At 37.1% G+C, this 19,399-nt stretch overlaps 1 protein-coding gene across 26 annotated transcripts in view; it reads left to right on the top strand.

Moving 5' to 3' along the window:
• The first annotated feature begins 227 nt into the window (after positions 1 to 227).
• The window catches only part of LOC18444169 (actin-related protein 2/3 complex subunit 1A), a 52,951-nt gene continuing 33,779 nt past the window's right edge, over positions 228 to 19,399 (top strand). For 4 of the 26 annotated variants that reach the window (XR_016060012.1, XR_016060017.1, XM_020673486.2 and 1 more), the window contains exons 1-9: positions 228 to 271; positions 677 to 748; positions 6,292 to 6,377; positions 6,664 to 6,740; positions 6,843 to 6,937; positions 8,819 to 8,888; positions 12,598 to 12,667; positions 13,912 to 13,985; positions 14,147 to 14,189. Coding sequence is in view for 18 of the 26 variants with exons in the window: in XM_020673486.2 (XP_020529145.1) it covers positions 679 to 748; positions 6,292 to 6,377; positions 6,664 to 6,740; positions 6,843 to 6,937; positions 8,819 to 8,888; positions 12,598 to 12,667; positions 13,912 to 13,985; positions 14,147 to 14,189 (585 nt within the window). In the remaining 8 variants the exon portion in view is untranslated. Of the gene's footprint in view, positions 417 to 676; positions 749 to 6,291; positions 6,378 to 6,663; positions 6,741 to 6,842; positions 6,938 to 7,533; positions 7,623 to 8,818; positions 8,889 to 12,597; positions 12,668 to 13,911; positions 13,986 to 14,146; positions 14,190 to 19,399 lie in introns of those variants that run through there. The other 22 variants (XR_016060010.1, XR_016060015.1, XM_011628750.3 and 19 more) reach the window with 13 other exon arrangements.

The following is a 19,399-nucleotide window of genomic DNA, read 5'->3' as shown; positions in this document are numbered from 1 at the left end:
GTCCCACACCCATGGCATTACCTTTTTTTTTTAAAGATATGTCAAAATATTAAAGCCAAAACTCACGATCCCTATCCTTCATCACTAGCAATAATATTAAAACCACGAAAATGAGGAGCACAAATAATTAGAGTGAGTTAAACAAGCATCCCACTAACAAAGCCAAGGGCACTGTGGTCATGACGGAAAGACATGTGGTATACTGTCATTTGCTGAATCTGTTTCTTGCGACATCACTTCCTCTTTTCCCCTCCAGCCCCTGACCAGACAGGTCTCTTTCTCTCATCTAAAATATCAGCTCTCTCTCTCTATAAAATAGGTCTCTCTCTCCTCTCTGTGTATATCCCGTTCCTTTTAGTTCTTTAATTGGCCCTAGATTTAGGTATTTTCAGTTGTTTAATTGGCCCTAGCTTCCGGTATTTTCAGTTGTTGAAAAATGTTATCCCTCCCAATTACTTATTTCTAGCGACTATTTTTCCCTGTAGTTAGATTATTATTCTCCATTTATTTTCTGGCTTCCTCCTTTAGTCTGATATTTTGGTGCGATCGTGGCTTTCCCACTTATCGCTTTATAATACTTCTATTAGTAATTTATCGATTTTTAATTTGTTGATTTTTAGTTTCAGTTTCTGCTTTTATAGTGTAATTGATTTTTTTTGGATTTTTTTTTTTGTAGGCATGGCTGCTGTTTCTGTTCATTTGTTGGCTCAGTGCATCACTTGCCATGCCTGGAGTCCCGATCACACCAGTAATTACTTTTTGATTTTCCGTTTTGTACTGATTGTTAGCCACTGGAATTGTGAATTCTTATGTTTTAATGGTGGATTAAAGATTTTCCTGTATTATAGCAGAAATATATTGCATTTTTTATGAGTTTCATATGATCTTGGATTTGTTATTCTCTTGAATTTTTGCTAAACTGATAGTAGTATGTGGTTTTGATATCATTTTTCTGATGTGTGTTATGATTTTTGGAGCTTTTATTGAATTGGGGTTACTATTCACCAATTGATAATTTGTCTAATAAATACCGTGTGGAAGTTGAGGTTTCTGTCTCAAAAACTAACGCTATTCTCATTAAGATGTCTCTGACTGTTTTGTCCAATTACTTGTTGAGTGAATTGGGGGAGAGCATGTGTGCTGGCTGAGATATAAAGTGAGATTTTTCATTGAGTGGCACCTAGAATATGATGGTTCTAGGTTTGGTTTTGCAGGACATAGATCTTTATTGATTCTATAAGGTAAAGTGATATGAATGGTCTGTGAAAGAATAAAACAAAGTGGATATGATGAATAACATAGTCTATGGAGAAATAATGGGAGTTTGATGGCTGCGTGTCTAGAGTTGGGTTTTGCGGTTAAATGAAAGATTGATGTAAGAGTCCATAGCTTGATGATTTCAGCTGCTTGATGTCCTCTATATTAAAGAAGATGAAAAGGTTCTAGTTATGAAATTGGGTGAGGATTTGTTTCTTGATGTACCTCTAGGATTCCTGAAATGTTCTCTTTCGAGTCTAGTAACTGGTAGAAATCTACCCATCAGAAAAACAAGGAAAAAAATTGCTAGGATCTATTGCTTATTTCCAGTTTATCGAAGGTAGTCTGTTTTGAATGCTACCATGCTGTCTAAGATGTCCGGATTAGTTGTTCAAATGATAGACTACTTGAAGGAATTAATTGGAGAGCGATTATATGGGATCCAAGGCTTCTGCTGGTTGGCTTTTGTTGCTAGAATCTCTTGGATGTCATTGCTAGTGTCTTCCAGTTCAAGAAAATGTAAGAACCTACAATCCCTCCTTTGATTACATTTGGTTTTTGTATGCTACTATTCAGTAAGGTGCAAAAAATGTGTGGAATTTAGGATGTAGTCTAAGAAAGCATATCATGGCTTGGTATGCAACATTCTGGTGTGACAAAGTTAAGGAGTAAGCTGCAGAAAAATTCTATCAAATTGTTTTAGAAGGGCAAATAAAAATGTGAAATTTATGAAAAATAGAATTACAATTAAAAGCCAAAATGAGGATGTTGAATGTATGGAATTTAAAGAGGCCACTATGCAGGTCATTTCTTCTTTACCTTGACATTAATTAGATGCTCATGTTCTTATGGTTCCATTAGTCTCACATTATGCATGAAGAGCAAGTTGTAGACATTTTCTAAGCTATATGTCCTGAATGCCTTGTTTGATTACATAGCTAAAACGATGGAAACATATGTTCTAGATACTTGATTTCTTCCAAACGAATTCCATGTTTCAGAATTGCTTTCACATTTTGCTAATGCACTTAGAGAGTAAGGTGAGCCAATGACAACTTATAAAAGTTCCTATTCAATAGCATACATGAAGGAACCCTTGGCTGAAGGAAGACCTTATGTTAAAGATCTTATCTGGGATCTATTAGATAGTAAGAGGAACTCCATGATATATGGCTTGATAAAAAATCAAAACTCAAACTGAGGAGAGAAATCGACTTCTCCAAAGATCCCTCTTAAGGGATCAAGCCAAATGGGACACATTTTTTGTTACCCATGATTTATACTAATACCTAAAGTTCATATTGCGAGAGACCCTCACATTTTCCACAGGATCTTTGATCCTATGGGATCTCCTTAGGGGGTGCACTAGCTTTGTAGTCAAATTAGGATATCCATTGTAGTCATTTCATGAATCTTATCACCATCGTGACACCTAGTCACACTTTACTAGCAACTGGAAAATCTCTATGTGGATGTTGTCTGATTCGAGTTGGAAACACTTGCATGGGAACACAAACCCCTAGAAACATATCGAGTCAAAGACATCTTTGCCACTGATGACAACCATTGTGGTTCCAGTGTGGCATCTGCCTTTAAGAATTTTGGGCCAATCCAAAATCATCATTGTAAGAAATGCACAACCTTTTAGGTACTAATACAACCACCCTGGGAATATCATCCCAAAGCCACCCCCATAAAGGTGATGTAACAATGATTTATTATTTTACTTTCTCAAAAAAAAAATGATTTATTATTTTTTATAATAGAATGAAGAAACTTGAAAATGTTGTCATAGAATATATTACTTATTCTTTTGTTTAGAAACAATATAACAATAATATGTGTGTGTGTTTGGGATAAGGCTTTGATGATGATGATGTGTGTGGGTGTCATCTTCATCATCCAAGCCTCGTCCCAACTATTTATGGTCGGTTGCACGAATCCTATTCTGCCATTGCTCTTTATCAATGGCTATACCCTTAGTCAGACCGTGAGTCACCACATCTCTTCGTACTACTTCCATCCATGTCTTTTTGGGCTTTCCCTTTGCCCTTTTAGACCTTCCATTTCTACCATATCGCCTCTCATAATCAGTGTTATTCTAGGTTGACGCGGCATATGGTCAGACCACTTAAGTCTACTTTCCCTCATCTTATCGCCTATTGGAACCACCCTCAAATTTTTTCGCATGTATTCATTCCGAATTATATCATGTCTTGTCGTGCCACTCATCCATCGCACCATCCTCATCTCAGCTATACTCATTTTACGAATATGTTGTTTCTTGATTGCTTAACATTTTGTCCCATAAAGCATGGGTGGTCTTATAACCGTTCTTAAAGAACTTCCCCTTCGGTTTCATTAGTATGTGATGATCACTTAAGACTCTGGAAGCACATATACATTTCGTTTACCCAACTCTAATTCTATGCTCAACATCTTCCTCAATCTCTCAATTCTCATGGATTATTGACCTAATACATCAAAAATAATCTCTTTTAGGTACTTTTTGACCGTCAAGCTTAACTAGTTCCTTGTTTGTACTCCTATTATAACTAAACTTGCATTACATATATTCTTTATTAGTTCAGCTAATTTAAATTCTAGAGCATCACTAAGGACATGGTTGGAAGTAGTGAGAAGCCTCACTGAGGATATGACCCTTAATAAAGCAGAATGGTGGATCAGGATTCGTGTAGCAAACCCTAATTAGTTGGGAAATTTTTTTGATGATGATGATGAAATTTTAGAGCATCCATTCAAAATTCTAACTTTGTTTGATGTGGTCCTATCCCTGGCATAAAACTGAACTGATTTTCTAATTATACTCGTTTAATGTTGTAGTCATTGCTCAATCACTCTCTCCCTCAGCTTCATGGTGTTGCTCATAAGTACCCTCTATAGTTTGTAGGATTCTATATGTCTTTTTTTCACTCGTCTAGCATTTTCTTTATTCTCGAGATCTTGTTGAAAAACTTGGTCAATCAGAATATGCCAATCTCTCCCATGCACTTCCAAACCTTTATTGGGATACCATTTGGCCCTAAAGTATGAATGTATCTATGGCGTCCTACCTCATTTATGTCAAAGTTTCCACTTAACGATGTGCTCCCATAGTTTAACAATTTTTAAAGATAAATTCTCCACCTTTCATTGACCTCGCCATCCTTCACCAGGACCCTCTGATCCTTGCTCTCTTAACCTATATAACATGATTCAGATCCCTACACTTCCTCTGTCTCATTTTTACTAGTTTGAAGATATCTTTTTCGCCTTCTCTTGTGCTCAATTTATTGTAGAGGTCATCATATGCCTTAAACTTAGCCTTAGTATTTTCTTAGCTTTTTTCTTCGCTTTTTATGATCTTCTTAAGTTTTGATCATTTCTATTCCATTGCCAAGCTCTTTTACATAGTCGTTTTTTATTAGTAGATTTTTTATCTTCATCACTCTACCACCAAGTGTCCTTATCTGAATGCCTTTTCTCTGTACATTCTTCTATAATCTCTTTTTGCATCTTTCGTTATGCAATCAACGATTTTATTTCACATAACATTAACTTCGTCCTCAGAATTTCATTGTCATTCTTTTATCAATTTATTCCTAAATAAGTATGTTTTCTCCTTTTTTAAATTCCACCACCTAGTTTGTGCATGTGTGTGTGTGTATGTGTACCATGCACAACTAGAGGTTCCCTGATAGGTAGGATTTGATCCTCTTCTGCCGACTTTGTCCAAAACTCCAAACTGTTCATCTTCTTTTTGTTTCCTTGATGTTGGCCATGTTTGGCTGCTCTTATGAGCAACCGGCTGTAATTGGTTTCCTACCTGATGTTCAAAACTACTATCAATATATGTGCTTTTGGAGAGTGGCTAATGTAAGCTTAGATATGACTTCTGCTAAACATATGTTTAACATACCTATCCACTTACTAAACAAATAGCTCTTACTGTAGTGGTGGTCATTCAAATGTTAGAAGAAAAGGAAGAAGGATGAAGGGAACTGCTGGTGGTCCCATCATTTGAGTCCTTGTTTTGCAGCTCATACATCATTCATAGTGAAGAACTAGAGCTTTTGCAATGTATGTTATCTGAATCATGCACCTATGATTCATGGAGAGCCATGTCTCAGGTCATGTTCAAGATGCAGAATGCTGCCTCTTCCTCATAGTGTGGGACTCGAGATTGAAGTTCTTCAGCATTTATAACTGTGTAAAAGATAACATGGAGGCAAAGATTGCTGGATTTCCTAATTATGTAAACTTTATGTTTTGCATCCTTCTCTCGGTTTTCAACCAGTTGGATTATTGGAGTTTTTTGCTGGTCTCCTATTGAGAGTAGAGTGCGATCTTCTGTTGCAAGTTACTACACATTCTTGGTCATATGGTTCCTGTGGACATGGTGAACCGCATCTTGTTCATCACGTGTTGTGTTTATTTATGGGCGTTTTGTTTGCGGTTAGTTGCAATTACAATGCTTGATCTAAAAATATTAAAAAAATTATGCGAATGTTTTATTTGTGGCACTAGATTTTGGCTTTAATTGAATTTTTAATTAATAGTTCTGTTCTTAAGAATCAAATTTCGGACCATTTTTTATAATTTTCTTTTCTATTGTTTGATTGTTTCCAATTCAGTCATACTCAATAAATTGTCGTTTTATTGATAGCTGTTTCAGCTTTGACATTTGGATTAGACCCACTGCAACTTTTCTCTTGGTTGTTTACACACTTAAAATTAGATGCATTGACCTATAGGAAGTGCTTGTTTGCTTCTCTCAAATAATCTGCAGGTTTGTGCTGGTTTGAAAATATTCTGCCAAAAACAGTGGCACATCTTAAATTGTTATAGACGTGATCTATGAATTTATTTTGTGGTGCTCGCATTTTTCCGAAATTAGATGCATTGACCTATAGGAAGTGCTTGTTTTGCTTCTCTCAAATAATCTGCAGGTTTGTGCTGGTTTGAAAACATTCTGCCAAAAACAGTGGCACATCTTAAATTGCTATAGACGTGATCTATGAATTTCTTTTGTAGTGCTTGCATTTTGCCCAAATAGCAATGAAGTTCATATCTATAGAGTCTTGCCAGACAAGTGGGAAAGGGTACACGTTCTTCAAAAGGTAGATTTTGATATGTTTCTCATCTAAGAAAACTTTTACTTAGGCGATTATGCTTATAGGTTATATGACAAACATTATAAAGTGCAACAATTATAGGTTTGACTTGCTTTATGCTGCTTAATCCCAAAAAAAAAAAAAAAAAAAAAAAAAAAAGATACACTTGCCTTTTTCCTTTCAATTGTTAGTCATTTCTTTGTTATGATAAAAACTTGCAGTAATTTGTACTGTTGAATGACTTTTAAGTTTATATGCCCAAGGATTACATGATTTTTCCATTGTCTTCCAGCATGATCAGATTGTCTCTGGAGTAGATTGGGGCTCACGATCTAATAAGATTGTAACAGTGTCACATGATCGGAATTCGTAAGGAACCACTCATCTGATTAGCATTTGTTATGGTTTAAAAACATGTGAATGTAAGGTTTTCTGGTCTTTGACCATTTATTTCCCTGATTATCTTTTCAGATATGTTTGGAACCAAGATGGCCCTGAGTGGGTGCCAACACTTGTCATTCTTAGGCTGAATCGTGCTGCTCTTTGTGTGCAGTGGAGTCCCAAAGGTACAAAAACCAGTGGTAGTACTATTCATCAAAAGAAAACAAGATTTTGTTTTTACATAGGAGTTTTCCTTATATGGTGTTTTTTGTGTCACAAGTAGAATTTGAACCCGATTGCCTATCCCTCTGTTCAGTATCGGGATCCGTGCCACCTTATTGACCTGTGTTTTAAAACACTGTTTGAAACTACTTCTAGTGAAATGCAAACTTATTTCTTCTTAGAATTGTTACATGCAATAGGTCCTATGGCCTGTAGTTGTAATCAAGGGCTCAAGTTTGGATCTGTCTTGTGTCATATGAAGTACGTGACTGCGTGCATTTTCCTTGGGTTCTCTCCGGTCTTCCATTGCCACTGTTTTTGACTTGCGCTTTTGAAATTTGTTGATTGAGAAACTTTGAATCATTATTTTCTCTTCCCTTCTTTTCCCTAACCATAATGCACACTTCTTTTTCCTTCCTGCTGCTCCTGGCATTTCTCTTCTTTTTCACTTTCCTTCGCCTGCTTTCTTTACTGTGCTTGTTGTAGCTATTCTCACTCTTAATCTTGCCTTTCCAACTCTTCCTTTCCTGCCTTACTCAACCTTTAGCTCACAGTTGCAGGAGCCTTGAACTGGGGAAGTGTTCCTGCTCTTATAACCAATTAGTGGCTTGTCTGCTAAATATTTCAATATCAATATATATGCAACTTGTAAGTGTTACCTCAGAATCATATGTTATGTATGATGTCCTATTTTTGTTAAAAATTGGGTAATGTTTGGGTTCTACAAAATACTTGGCAAATCTTTTTAAGACTTGCTTGTTTCCAACCCTGGTTGGGTCTCATGTTCCAACACATGGTGCCTGGCCCTATTTGAATTGGGTTGGTCTTAAACATGTATGCCGAGCATGGGCCTAATGCTGTGTCATATATGCTAATTAGCTCTTTACATGCAGCTTTGTAATTATTTGAACTGTTTATCGTGTACACTGGATAACATTTTGAGAATGAATTGTATGATAACCATTAAACAATTGAAATAAGGCATGAAAATCGCTGTTCTAACATCTATAACCTTCATAAGCATGGATGATTTGAAGTGGTGGTTCAGGAAATATATGATGCAGAAATTCTTCCTATCCATCCACTTGTCAGTCTTTAAGCACTCTGATTTTCCCAATTCCTCCATGACATCGTAAAAGAACCCAATTTACTCATTTGTCTCAGCTACATTTCTCTTTGAAATCCAGTCTCTAATATTGGTATCTGAGCATTTTTTTAATTCATACAGTTTTGCAGCTATGGCATCTGCCCTTGGTTCTGCATTGAATGGTGTTGACATTATACACAAACAGTGAAAATGCCATGTTCAGTGAAGTCTTGTTCCTTGCCTCACATGTTTCCTTGAATTTAATGTGTTCCACTTGCCACACGTCTGTCCCAAATGATACAATCATTAATGACAAGGATCTATTCTCTTAGCCTGAACACCATTTCCTTGGAACACTCCCTGTGATCATGATTTTCATGAGAGGTGCACATCCATGGATTCTGTGTTTTGCAGTTGTTGAAGGGTTTTAAATTTCCTGTTAAAATTCTAGATGTTTGTTGTCTGTCTCCTCAAGGGATATTGAAGCCACATATACAGCATCTTAAATGGTACCTTCTCACTTGAGGAGTTACACCCTTCGAGAAACTCTAGAAGTGCTTCTTTGTGAGATATTCATCTTGAACATACCAATAATCACATATAATCTTTTTATTTTTATCTTGTTGAGCAGTTATCTGATCTATTCAGAGATATGACATAAAATTTATGTTATGCTTCGGTTAATTGACCTTCTGGATATAGATTTTGTCATAATTTTCTGGAACAGATATCTAAATGAATTTGCTGCATTTCTCAGAAAACAAGTTTGCGGTTGGAAGTGGAGCTAAAACTGTTTGTATCTGCTACTACGAGCCAGAGAATGACTGGTAACTGACCATTTATTTTTTGCTTCATTTTGTCAGACTGCGATTTGAAGTTATTTTGTCTTCTTTTGTTATCAGATGATGTACTGGCAGATCAAGACAGACATAAAATCATTGTGGTTAGAGCACCTGTAGTTTATTTGTCTCTGTATCTTAGTGAAAACTCTTGTATGGTGGACTGCTTTCTGCACATATCTTAGTTATTTTCTTTGTTCTCTTGTGATTGAAGGATACTTTCTTAACACGATGACATGAATTTGCAGTAGGATGTGTCCTGTCTTGTTTGTGATCCCTGGTTAAGCCTTTAAAGGTTTTTTATTCATATAGCTGGGAATGGCGAATGTGCTCATATGAGCATAGCAATATCCGATTCACTTGGTGCCCTGAGGGGAGAACAGGTCATGCAATCTGTCTTCACAGATCTGAGTTTCTGACTGATGGGCAATGTTACTGGGTCATTTCATTTCATGATAATCAGAGGTGTTGTCTTTAATTCTTCATTGTTACAACCAAATAATTTCTACTCTATGTTGCTTATTACCGTCTATCTCAGTGGCTGACATTTGTGGGTTCGGAGACATTTGGTTGGAGCTTTTTTCAGGCTTGGTAGAGGGTCCTGGGTACCAATAATAACTTACAATGGCAAGCCTGAATTTGCTTTCACATATGGTGACTTATGGTCTGAATAAGGATATGACCTGTAATAGAGCATAATGGTGGAACAAGATTTGTGTAACTGACCTCAAATTGTTGGGATAAGGCTTGGATGATAATGACGATGATAATATTTTTACAGTTTATTGTGTCATCTTGTTTGTTGTTTACTTGTTTCTTACAAATATTAGCAAAACAAGGTAACAATGCAACCATACAATTAATCTTCATATTTTCTTTTTCACTTACTCCTGTGGAATCAATACATTGTGAAGAGAATACTCCACATCATAGTTGTTAGAAATGCCTGAGATTTCAAATCAATTTAGGAATTGGAATATCAGAATTGGAAGATTCTTATCGTCAGAACCGCTGTCCATACAGGGTGCATTGCAGGAAATGAGATTCCTAATTTATTGGAATTGAGTTTCAATCCAAATGGAATCAGGCTCCTACCTCTTTGGAATCAAGTTTCAACCCAATTGGAATTAAAATTCATACCATTTTGGAATTAAGTTTCAACCCAACTGAAATGGAAACGAGTTTCAAACCCTTGGAATTCAGATTCTTACCTCAAAAGGATCGAGTTTCAACCCAATTGGAATCGAGATTACTGCATCTATGGGATTGCAACTTAGAAACCACAACATAAATCAATTGGAAGCGTATTTCACGGGTATAAGTTTCGAGGTTCTAGAGTAAATTTATGCAAGAATAGTTTTTGGCATCTGTTATTCTGGCACAAATCTTTCTTCCCGCCCTTGAAGCACCCATGAAGAAAAGCCTCGTTATAGGTACATCCATGCCTTCCATCTATCTGTTCTTTGAAAGTCTGACCGGAGTCCCAACGTCCTCAACTTATGAATTATCCTAGCAAGGCTTATAAGATAAGGCTAAGCAAAAGCAAACAGGGGGAGCCCCTTTATAACTAACCTAAACCGTAACCATCATAACCTAAGTTGTTCCCCTTGTTCCACTCGTTCGTTGTAGCAAGCAGTAGGAAATGCTTCTGTTGCGAGAGAAGCTTCGCAACCTTCATTTGTCTGTCTTTCCACCGGGTGCTGAGTATGCTTAGCCATGGTTCCCCTGGATTGGAATAGAGATCCTCAAAGTTCTAATGACTAGAACAAGGGTTCACCTGGTATTGAAATAGATGTATTACGCCTCAATCACAATGTTGGAATCAAGGTCAAGTGGCCGTATTACTAGATTTGAGGTTTTTTGAGGTTATGGATTGAATAAGTAGAAATGCTTGATACGTTAGTAATGAAGTTTAAAAAAAAGATATGTATTTTGGGTTTAGTACAATTAGCAAACACTCATAGTCCACTAGGGACATTGAGATGTGTTTACAAAACTACATGCACACTTAATGAATTGAGTCAATAAAGAACGAATATTGCTATTGGCTTTAATGGTCATTTGGAGCCAAAATATGAATGCACCTTCTACCTTGAGATGAGGGTGTCCAGGTAGAGTTGCTTGATGCTTTGACACTTAAATTCCCATCAACAGTGAGGGTTATGGACCTTATGATTTCTAATTATGCAAGGAAAGTGAAGATATGAAGTACTTAATTGTTAATTCTAAGATGGCCCAAGTTGTAGCTCGCTTTAACTTACCTGCAAAGGCCGATAGTATAGTACTTTGTTAAAAACTTGTAAACTCTAGAGATTTGCATTTGAATGTTGATTCAAAGTTCAAAATGCATTGATCAGATTATTATTTATTATATGAACCATGGGATTCAATGTTCTCCAATCCGAATTCTAAATAACTCAGACCGGATTTCATAAATATTTGAAGTGAGATTCCATGTTCATTGAATCTAAATTCCCAAAAAATTTGATTGAGATTCTATGAAGGTGGAAGCAAGATTCCATGTGGAACAAATCACAGTTTCTTACACTTAGGAAGCACGATATTTGATGTTGTGGAATCTGGATTCCAAAAAAATTGAAGCGAGATTCAGTAAATGTGGAATCAAGATTCAATGAATGTGGAATCGAGATTCAATAAATGTTGGAATCAAGATTCTAACTTTACGGAAACAGGTTCCACAAAGATTCCTTGGCGCAATCGCTGAATTGGGATTGCAAAACAGAATTGCCATGATTCTAACTTTAAGGAAACGGTTCCACAAAGATTCATTGACAGAATCGCTGAATTGGGATTGCAAAGCAGAATTGCCACCTGGGGGGAGAGATTTTGGTAGCAATGCTCCACATAGAAGGGAGAGTGCCACGATCTCTTGCTCACACTGTGCTGTGAGTAATCCAGACGTAATGCCTGTCAAATGTTGGGAGTTGACATCAGGCTGTCTGGGATTTCCTACATTGAAATTGTGTTGTTGACTCCAAGGACAGGACGGAATTTAGGGCCAGAAAACAGAAAGAAAAAAAAAAAAAAACTATGATTGAGTACTTGATATATAGGTGCGTACACTATGCAAACACATGCACCAACACAGTTTCTTCCAAAAGAAAAAAAAAAAGAAAAAAAAAAAGAAGATATTGCGCAGACACACGCAGTCCCTCAAATACCACTTAAGGCCCTTGAGCTGCTTACTCACCTTACCAATTGCATTCTTGTATTCCAATCCCTTGTTTTAACTTATTTCCTGTGCATGACCTCTCTCTAGACAGTTAAAAAGTTTGCTTCCATATTGGGTGAATTAGGCAGGCAGCAACATCTGACCCCTCTCCACTTGAGTAACCATTCACTCTGCTGGCTTTTATGGCACATATGGAAAGGACACATTTTTAGCGTCAACTGTTTTGGATGCACTTGTAGCCGTTATGATCATGAAATGTATGGTAAATGTTATTATCCAAAATTTCTTATCGTAGCATTCGAGTTGCTGTCTTTATTGGTTTGAGCATCCAAATTGCTGAATGATGCGAACAAAAGAATTGGTAAACATTCATAGTGCTGCCAACATAAAAACTGATAAGGAATCATAGTTGCTGAGAACATAGTGGAATTTGTAACTGTATGTTTCTTAATCAAATATATTTGACTTATGTAATCTGCAATTTGACCACTAGTATTTCCTCAGGTGGGTGAGTAAGCTCATTCGGAAAAAGCATAATTCATCAGTGACAAGTATTGCATGGCATCCCAATAATGTACGTTTGTGCCATCCTAGCTTTACCATGTTTATCTCTTCTTGGATTCATTTCAAATGGAGGAACCTAGTGTCACACACTTCTGTTTAAAATAGTTGACAAATGTTTTGGATTGTTATCTTCTTATTTAAAATATTTTCTTTTAGATTTCATCAATGCTCATATTAGTGCGCAGTTTTGCTTTGGAATCCTATATGTTTTTCATGCCAACATAGTTGATTTGTTTCACTTTCTATGCATGTTACTATTTTGCAAGCTCATGCTTGCTATGTTAATATGTCATATTTGTTCAGATTTCTCTTCTCCCAAATTGCTTATTCTGCATTAGGTGTAGAGGAATTGAAAATATAAATCTCCTGTTTTTGAAATTTTTTGTGGTGGTCTAAGAACATGCTCTTGTAGCTAATGGGGAATGTGTAATATCATGTTATTTTTTGAGGATATTTAGCATGATCGGTAATTCAGTTATTCATAGTGCTTCTTTGTTTAAGTTCATATTTACTAGGGCATCAAGTGATAGATCGGGGCACCTTTGAGAAAGTTATGTATGTTAGATTTCTTTCATAGCCCTGTTCTGTAAATGGTAGAAGAATGGCCATAGTATATACTAAGTACCAAGAAGAAAAATCACATCATTCTGGTGTTATTTGAAAGTTTATCTTCATAGTTAATCTCAACCTAGATTTCTTATATGATGCTTCTAATTTATGATAGACTGATGATTTGGCAGAAATAATCTATACGATGTGATGGATGGGACATGTAATACATTTATGTTCAATGGCACTTGCATAGTTGCATTAGAGTGTCTGAGTCAATTCTCAGTATCTTTTTCTTTGCAGTGCAATTATAAATGTCATACAGTTCTGTTAGTTTAGCTCTGACAACTTTATGTTGGACCCCAAGAAATTTTTTTTGCCTTGCTTATGGCTGTCATGCAAGTATATGATATTCGGATTTGATTCATACCTTCAATGAGGGAAATCATGGCATGCAATAAAGGGACTCGACAATGATTGGGGTAGCAAAATGCAGAGCAATCTGTTCTGGGACTGATGCTTTCTCTCTTGAGCTATGTTCATGAACAATTGGATACAGTGTGGCTGGACGATGTTATTTCTTATCTCATTGTAGAAATTGTAGTGTTTAATGTTTATTTCTTCTGTTTAAACTTGAGTCTGTGCTTGCAATTTAAGCATGCCTTTAAGCAGTTTTCTATTTCCATTGTCCTATCCTGAATACAGGTTCTGCTCGCAACAGCATCAACTGATGGAAAATGCCGGGTTTTTGCCACTTATATCAAGGGTGTTGATTCAAGGTTGGTATCAGGGTTATTGACAGAAAAGTTTTGTATGAATACTCATAATTTCTGTAGTCATTTAACTTTGAAGTTTTATTTCTACATATTTTGGTGCTGTGATTTTCCTGTGATATCTTGAAGATTAGATCTCATCCTGTTTATTGTGCATATTGGATTAGGGATTCAGTGACAAGTCTTTCAACTGATGCGAAGTTTGGGGAGGTCAGTCTTAGAAACTTGCATTCTTTTCTGATGCAGTTATTTTATACTGTTCAATGCTGATTTCTCTTTCTATCATAGTCTACTGGCTTGAAATTAGCCTTAACTTACCCAGCGAATGAATCATGTCTACTGCGAATTCAGGCTGTCTGAGATTTTTGTGGCAGTGTGCATTGAATGGATGATTTTATCATTACAACAAGCATAAAACATGAAAGCAACTAGAGAGAATGTGAAACCTCCTTACCAAGTAATTGCTCAATAGTCAGTATAAACTAGAGAGGATTTCATAGACGGACGCTCATACACACGGTGGTGAAAAGATTAATGGATTTCTTGCAGAGATCGACTGGAACCACCTGATGGTGTTCTTGATCCGGGAAATGACAGGTTTCCATAAGCATTGCTTTATCTTTTGGAGGGTGATGCATATGAATTTGCTGAATATATCTATTTTTTTGGGTAGTTTGGCAATGGGAATCGACCTTGGCAGGTAGCAGTGTTAAACAAAGTGTCGACTAAAACCTACGCAGCCGGACCCTGGGTGGCTGCCAAGGCAGGCACCTGGTGCCTAGTGGCAGGGTTTGCCCAACCAAAAAGTTGGTTTGAGACTGGTTTCTTGCGTCCTGTCTTCCCCCCGACCTCCACAAAAAAAAAAACTCAAAAAATAAAATAAAAAAAAAAACCTTCAGTTTGTGAATTTTTTTAGATCAAAAATATTTGAGAAATCTGTATAAACCTTTTTTTTTTTGGAGATGAGATTGAAGACTAAATCCTTTTTTAACTTCTTTTGTATCATTTTACGTTTGTTACTTCCGCTGTTTTTGTGGTTTTCAAATTGGAACTTTGGATTTTGGAGTGTATTTAGAGATTCGAGTCTATAATTATGAACTTGAGGTTGTGGATTTGTCTGTCATTTCAATTATTTAATATTTGAGTACTTTTATTGCTTTATGAATATGTAAATATGGATGTTATGTCTTTCTTCTGCACTAGTTAACCTAATCTTATATTATCAAGTGAAAACTGAATAATTACAGGTGTGAAATATGATGCAATGATTTCAATTTGTTTTGCAGCATTCAAGCATTTACCATCATTATCATCCACACATATATTAGTTAAAATATACAACAACAATCAAAGGAAAAAGAAGAAAAAGGATAAGGAAGAAGAGATCTAGAGAGGAATGAAGAAGCTGAGAGAGAGAGAGAGAGAGAGAGAGAGAGAGAGAGAGAGAGAGAGATGGATCTAACTGAACCCACATCTTCCATTATAGATACATATATTATTATTGTTGTTATTACTATTATTAAATTTACTAATATACAATGGTGCCCTTAAGTAAGGAAAATGACAAATAAGTTCTTAGGGAATTATATTAATAGAAAGAACCAATGAACAAAAATCATGCCACCTGGTCTCCTAGGTAGCCTAGGAGGCCACCAAAGCAAAGAGGGCCTAGGCAGGGCCCTATCTGGGTTGGTACTCCGGCACTCGCCTAGGCGCTTTAGGGATGCCTATGCAGCCAGATGAAACAGGCCCTCTGTCTAGGGCATAATTTGAAGAGGTGGAGCCGCCTAAAACCCATTTGTGTTCATCTCTTGCTCGAAAAACACCCTAACAAACAAGAATTTGTAGTTTTTAAGATATTTTTTTTTTAAATTTTCGATTTCTTGCAAAATCAGAAAATATTCCATCCAAAACTTTTTGAGACTTAAAAGTGGTTGCAAAAGAGGCCTTTGAGCAACTAGAGGTCACCAATTCGAGCCGAGTTGGATTGGGTTTTGAGAAGTTGGTGTATTTCATTTCTTGCTTTAGGGTTTGGTGATATTTATGCACTCAATCTTGGGGTTTTAGTAACCAACAGAACCCCCAAATATTACCCTCAAGAGCCTAGAGGCCCCCTTTTTTACAGGCCTCCCTTTGTTTGTATGAGCAAGATTTTGAAGTTATGTACCATGTTCTTTAGGACAACACCTTCTGATTTCAATACCCCCACCTTAATCAGATCCAAGTACCTTTTAGTGTCAAACTGAGTATCATCTTACAAAAGACCTTGAAGATATTTAGAACTTCATCTTTGGTCTTCATGTGGTAATCTAGGTACACTGAGCGTAATTATCCACAAATATCAAATCACACATCGCAGTATAGCAGTAACCAAAACTAGATGTAATAGGAAAGGGACCCCAAACATCTGAGCAATGTTAAAAAAAGTGGAGGTGGCACCCTAGGGGGGGGCCCAGACACAAAGGCGGCCCTAAGGGAAGGGGTTGGGGTGGGGTCCATTTGTTGTTTTGTGTGTGTGTGTGTCTATGTGTTTAGTGTGTATGTGTGCATGTGCACGTATGTGTGTGCGTGAGGTCTCACATGAAATTCTTAAAAATCATCATCTTTTTTCGTTTTTTTTCTTTTGGATCTATATTTATGAGAGAGAGTCTCGAACACTTGGAGGATATGTCGAGAGAGAGAATGTTTAGTATGTATGTGTGCGTGAGGTCTCACATGAAATTCTTAAGATCGCCCTGTTTTTTTCATTTTTTTTTTCTTTTGGATTTGTATGTGTGTGTGTGTGAGAGAGAGAGAGAGAGAGAGAGTGTTAGAGAGAGGGTCCTTGCATCGAACACCTGGAGGTTTGGGTCCATGTGTATCTTCATGAGTAATTAGTTCTTCTTCTTACATGTAAAGAGGGACCATATGGGTCCCATGTGTATCTTCATGAGTATGTGAGAGAGAGAGAGAGAGAGAGAGGCCGCACAGTGAACACTTGGAGTCCATCTTCTTCTTCTTCTTGTCATATGTAGAGAGAGCACATGGACCCGAGAGAGAGAGAGAGAGAGAGAGAGAGAGAGAGGGCAATACCAAGCCTTATTTTTGTTTGGGTGGATTTAAATTTTCTTTTTCTTTTTAGTTTTATTGAAGAGATGGCACTAGGTGGGCACCCGCTTTGACCGTCTTAGGCATATGCCCGCCTAGACCCCACCGCCTAGGCTATGCGTTGGTAGTTTGTTGGCCAAGCCGCCTAGGCAGCAAGGCAGTCGAATTTTCATTCATTGCATCTGAGTGAGCAATAGCAAAAGAAACAATTGTTTTGTTATTACTCGGTAGAAAGAGTTTCTATAATGTTTTGACAGTTCACATACCTCACATTGAAGCTTTAACACACTTCTTGAAATAAACACCTCACGAAACAAAACGTCCGATGTATGAAAGGATAAATACCAAGATGGAGATGCCACTACCAAATTCAATCTTTATTAGCGTTGGTGTTGGACTGAATGCAGAGACCACTAGCTTCATGACCACTATAAATTGTCTTCCTCGTATCCAGGTCCTAAAAAACACAATGGGAAGGAAAGAATGTTGTACTACAATTTAGATCTTGGTAATGCTACTAAGAGACATTAAGTTTGTGGGAAAGCGAGGAACATGAAGAACTGATGACAACGACATTTCGGGAGAAATATCTAGAGTTACTTTTCCAGCTATAAACGAAAAGGATCCATCAATGATCTCTAACTTTGTCTCTACTAAAACACAGGGAATAAGAAGAAAACATGGAAGACATACCAATCATGTGAACTGCGGATCCTAAATTAATAATTGAGGACTGTCTAGGCAAAGTTAGAGAGGTGTGTGTAGAAGCATGAATACCTGAGTGTGCATAGGATGAAGTAGAGGAAGTGGATGATCCTCCTAATTTCGGTAAGGTTCTCAATCAACTCTTTGGGAACCGGTATCGTCTTCTTTGGAGCAAAAAGTGGCAGTTGGATTGCATTGGGTAGTGACTTCTGATCCCCCAGAAGATGAAGCATTGTGAGCATTAAACCTACTTGGATGGTTGAATGTAGCTGGCTGACCAACTTGATCACAGCAAGTTCTTTGATATGACCATTTCTACTACAATAGTCACATTTCAACCTACTTTTATCTCCTTGATCAAGACCCCTTTTTCCAAATTTCAGAGGTCTCCCCCCCTCTATTTCTTAGGAGATAAGGAGACTAAGGCGACAACAGAACGATTAATTGCTTGAGCACACAGCATGATACTTTTTCTACTCTCCTCACTTTGGACAAAGGAATACTCCTGGTTGAGCAACGACTAAAAATCCCTGCTGTCAATCCTCCCAAGAACTAAAAACATGATTTTGTTCCACAAACTGCTTGTATTTCTTCTCATCATCCTTACTAGTTTAAGCATCTGATACGGGCCGAACTTCTCCCACATGCTACAAAATAAGGAGAAATATGCTGCAAGTGAACTCTCCCCTTGTCTAAGATGAGAAATTTCTTCCCTCAGTTGGTACACATGATCCATATTTTTGCTTTTAGGGTAATTTTGGTATGCCTAGCATCAAATCTCCGTCAATTTGAAGGAACAAGGAGCCCTTACTAGTTGATGATTGCATGGAGTGTAATAACTAAGACATTACAGTTTCCCACTTTTTATGTGAAGAGTTCAATGATCTTCCCATTGATGTATTCCAATTTTCCCCTTCCACCAATGAATTTTTTTAGTAGGCTATGACCACTCTAAATAATTTGTCCCATCGCTTTAGTTGTAACCTACTTCCAGGTTTATCTCCATGAATATGGGAAGTCACACATGGGGTACTAGAGATGGTGGAAGAGTGGCCTCAATCGCTATTACTAGACATTTGACCTCAGTACTGCTGGAACGTTTCAAGTGAACACGCTGATCAACACAAGCCACTCAAATTCACTTCCAGAAGGGATCTGAGACCATCCATACAACTCCATAATGATCAATGAAAGAGTTGCACAACTCTCAGACAAGGGTGTGACACCTTGAAGGGGTTGAACATCAAGCCATCCCAACCTGATCCATGATTTCTTATCCAACATCAAAACAACTGTGAGATCAAGGTTTTACATTCCATACCTTTTTTTTAAGATTTAGGGTCTCTGACTACATAACAGATGGAGACCCTCATACTGTAAAATCACATCGTTAGGGTTTCAAAAATCCATCCCAATGTCTTTTACTTTAATACCAAGTTTAATATACAATGTCAATTAAAGGAAAAAGAAGAAAAGGATAAGGAAGAAGGGGATCTAGAAAGAGGAATGAAGAATCTTAGAGAGAGACAAATCAAAGGAAAAAGAAGAAGATCTAGAAAGAGGAATAAAGACACTTAGAGAGAAATAGAGAGAGTCATGTTGAGAGGAGTGAGAGAGAGTCATGTTGG

Source organism: Amborella trichopoda, chromosome 7 (assembly GCF_054954075.1).
Source record: "Amborella trichopoda isolate Santa Cruz 75 chromosome 7, AtrichopodaSantaCruz75HAP2 v2.0, whole genome shotgun sequence".
NCBI classification, from domain to species: Eukaryota; Viridiplantae; Streptophyta; class Magnoliopsida; order Amborellales; family Amborellaceae; genus Amborella; species Amborella trichopoda.
Note: the sequence above shows the minus strand (reverse complement) of the source record. Positions and strands in the feature narration are given on the sequence as shown.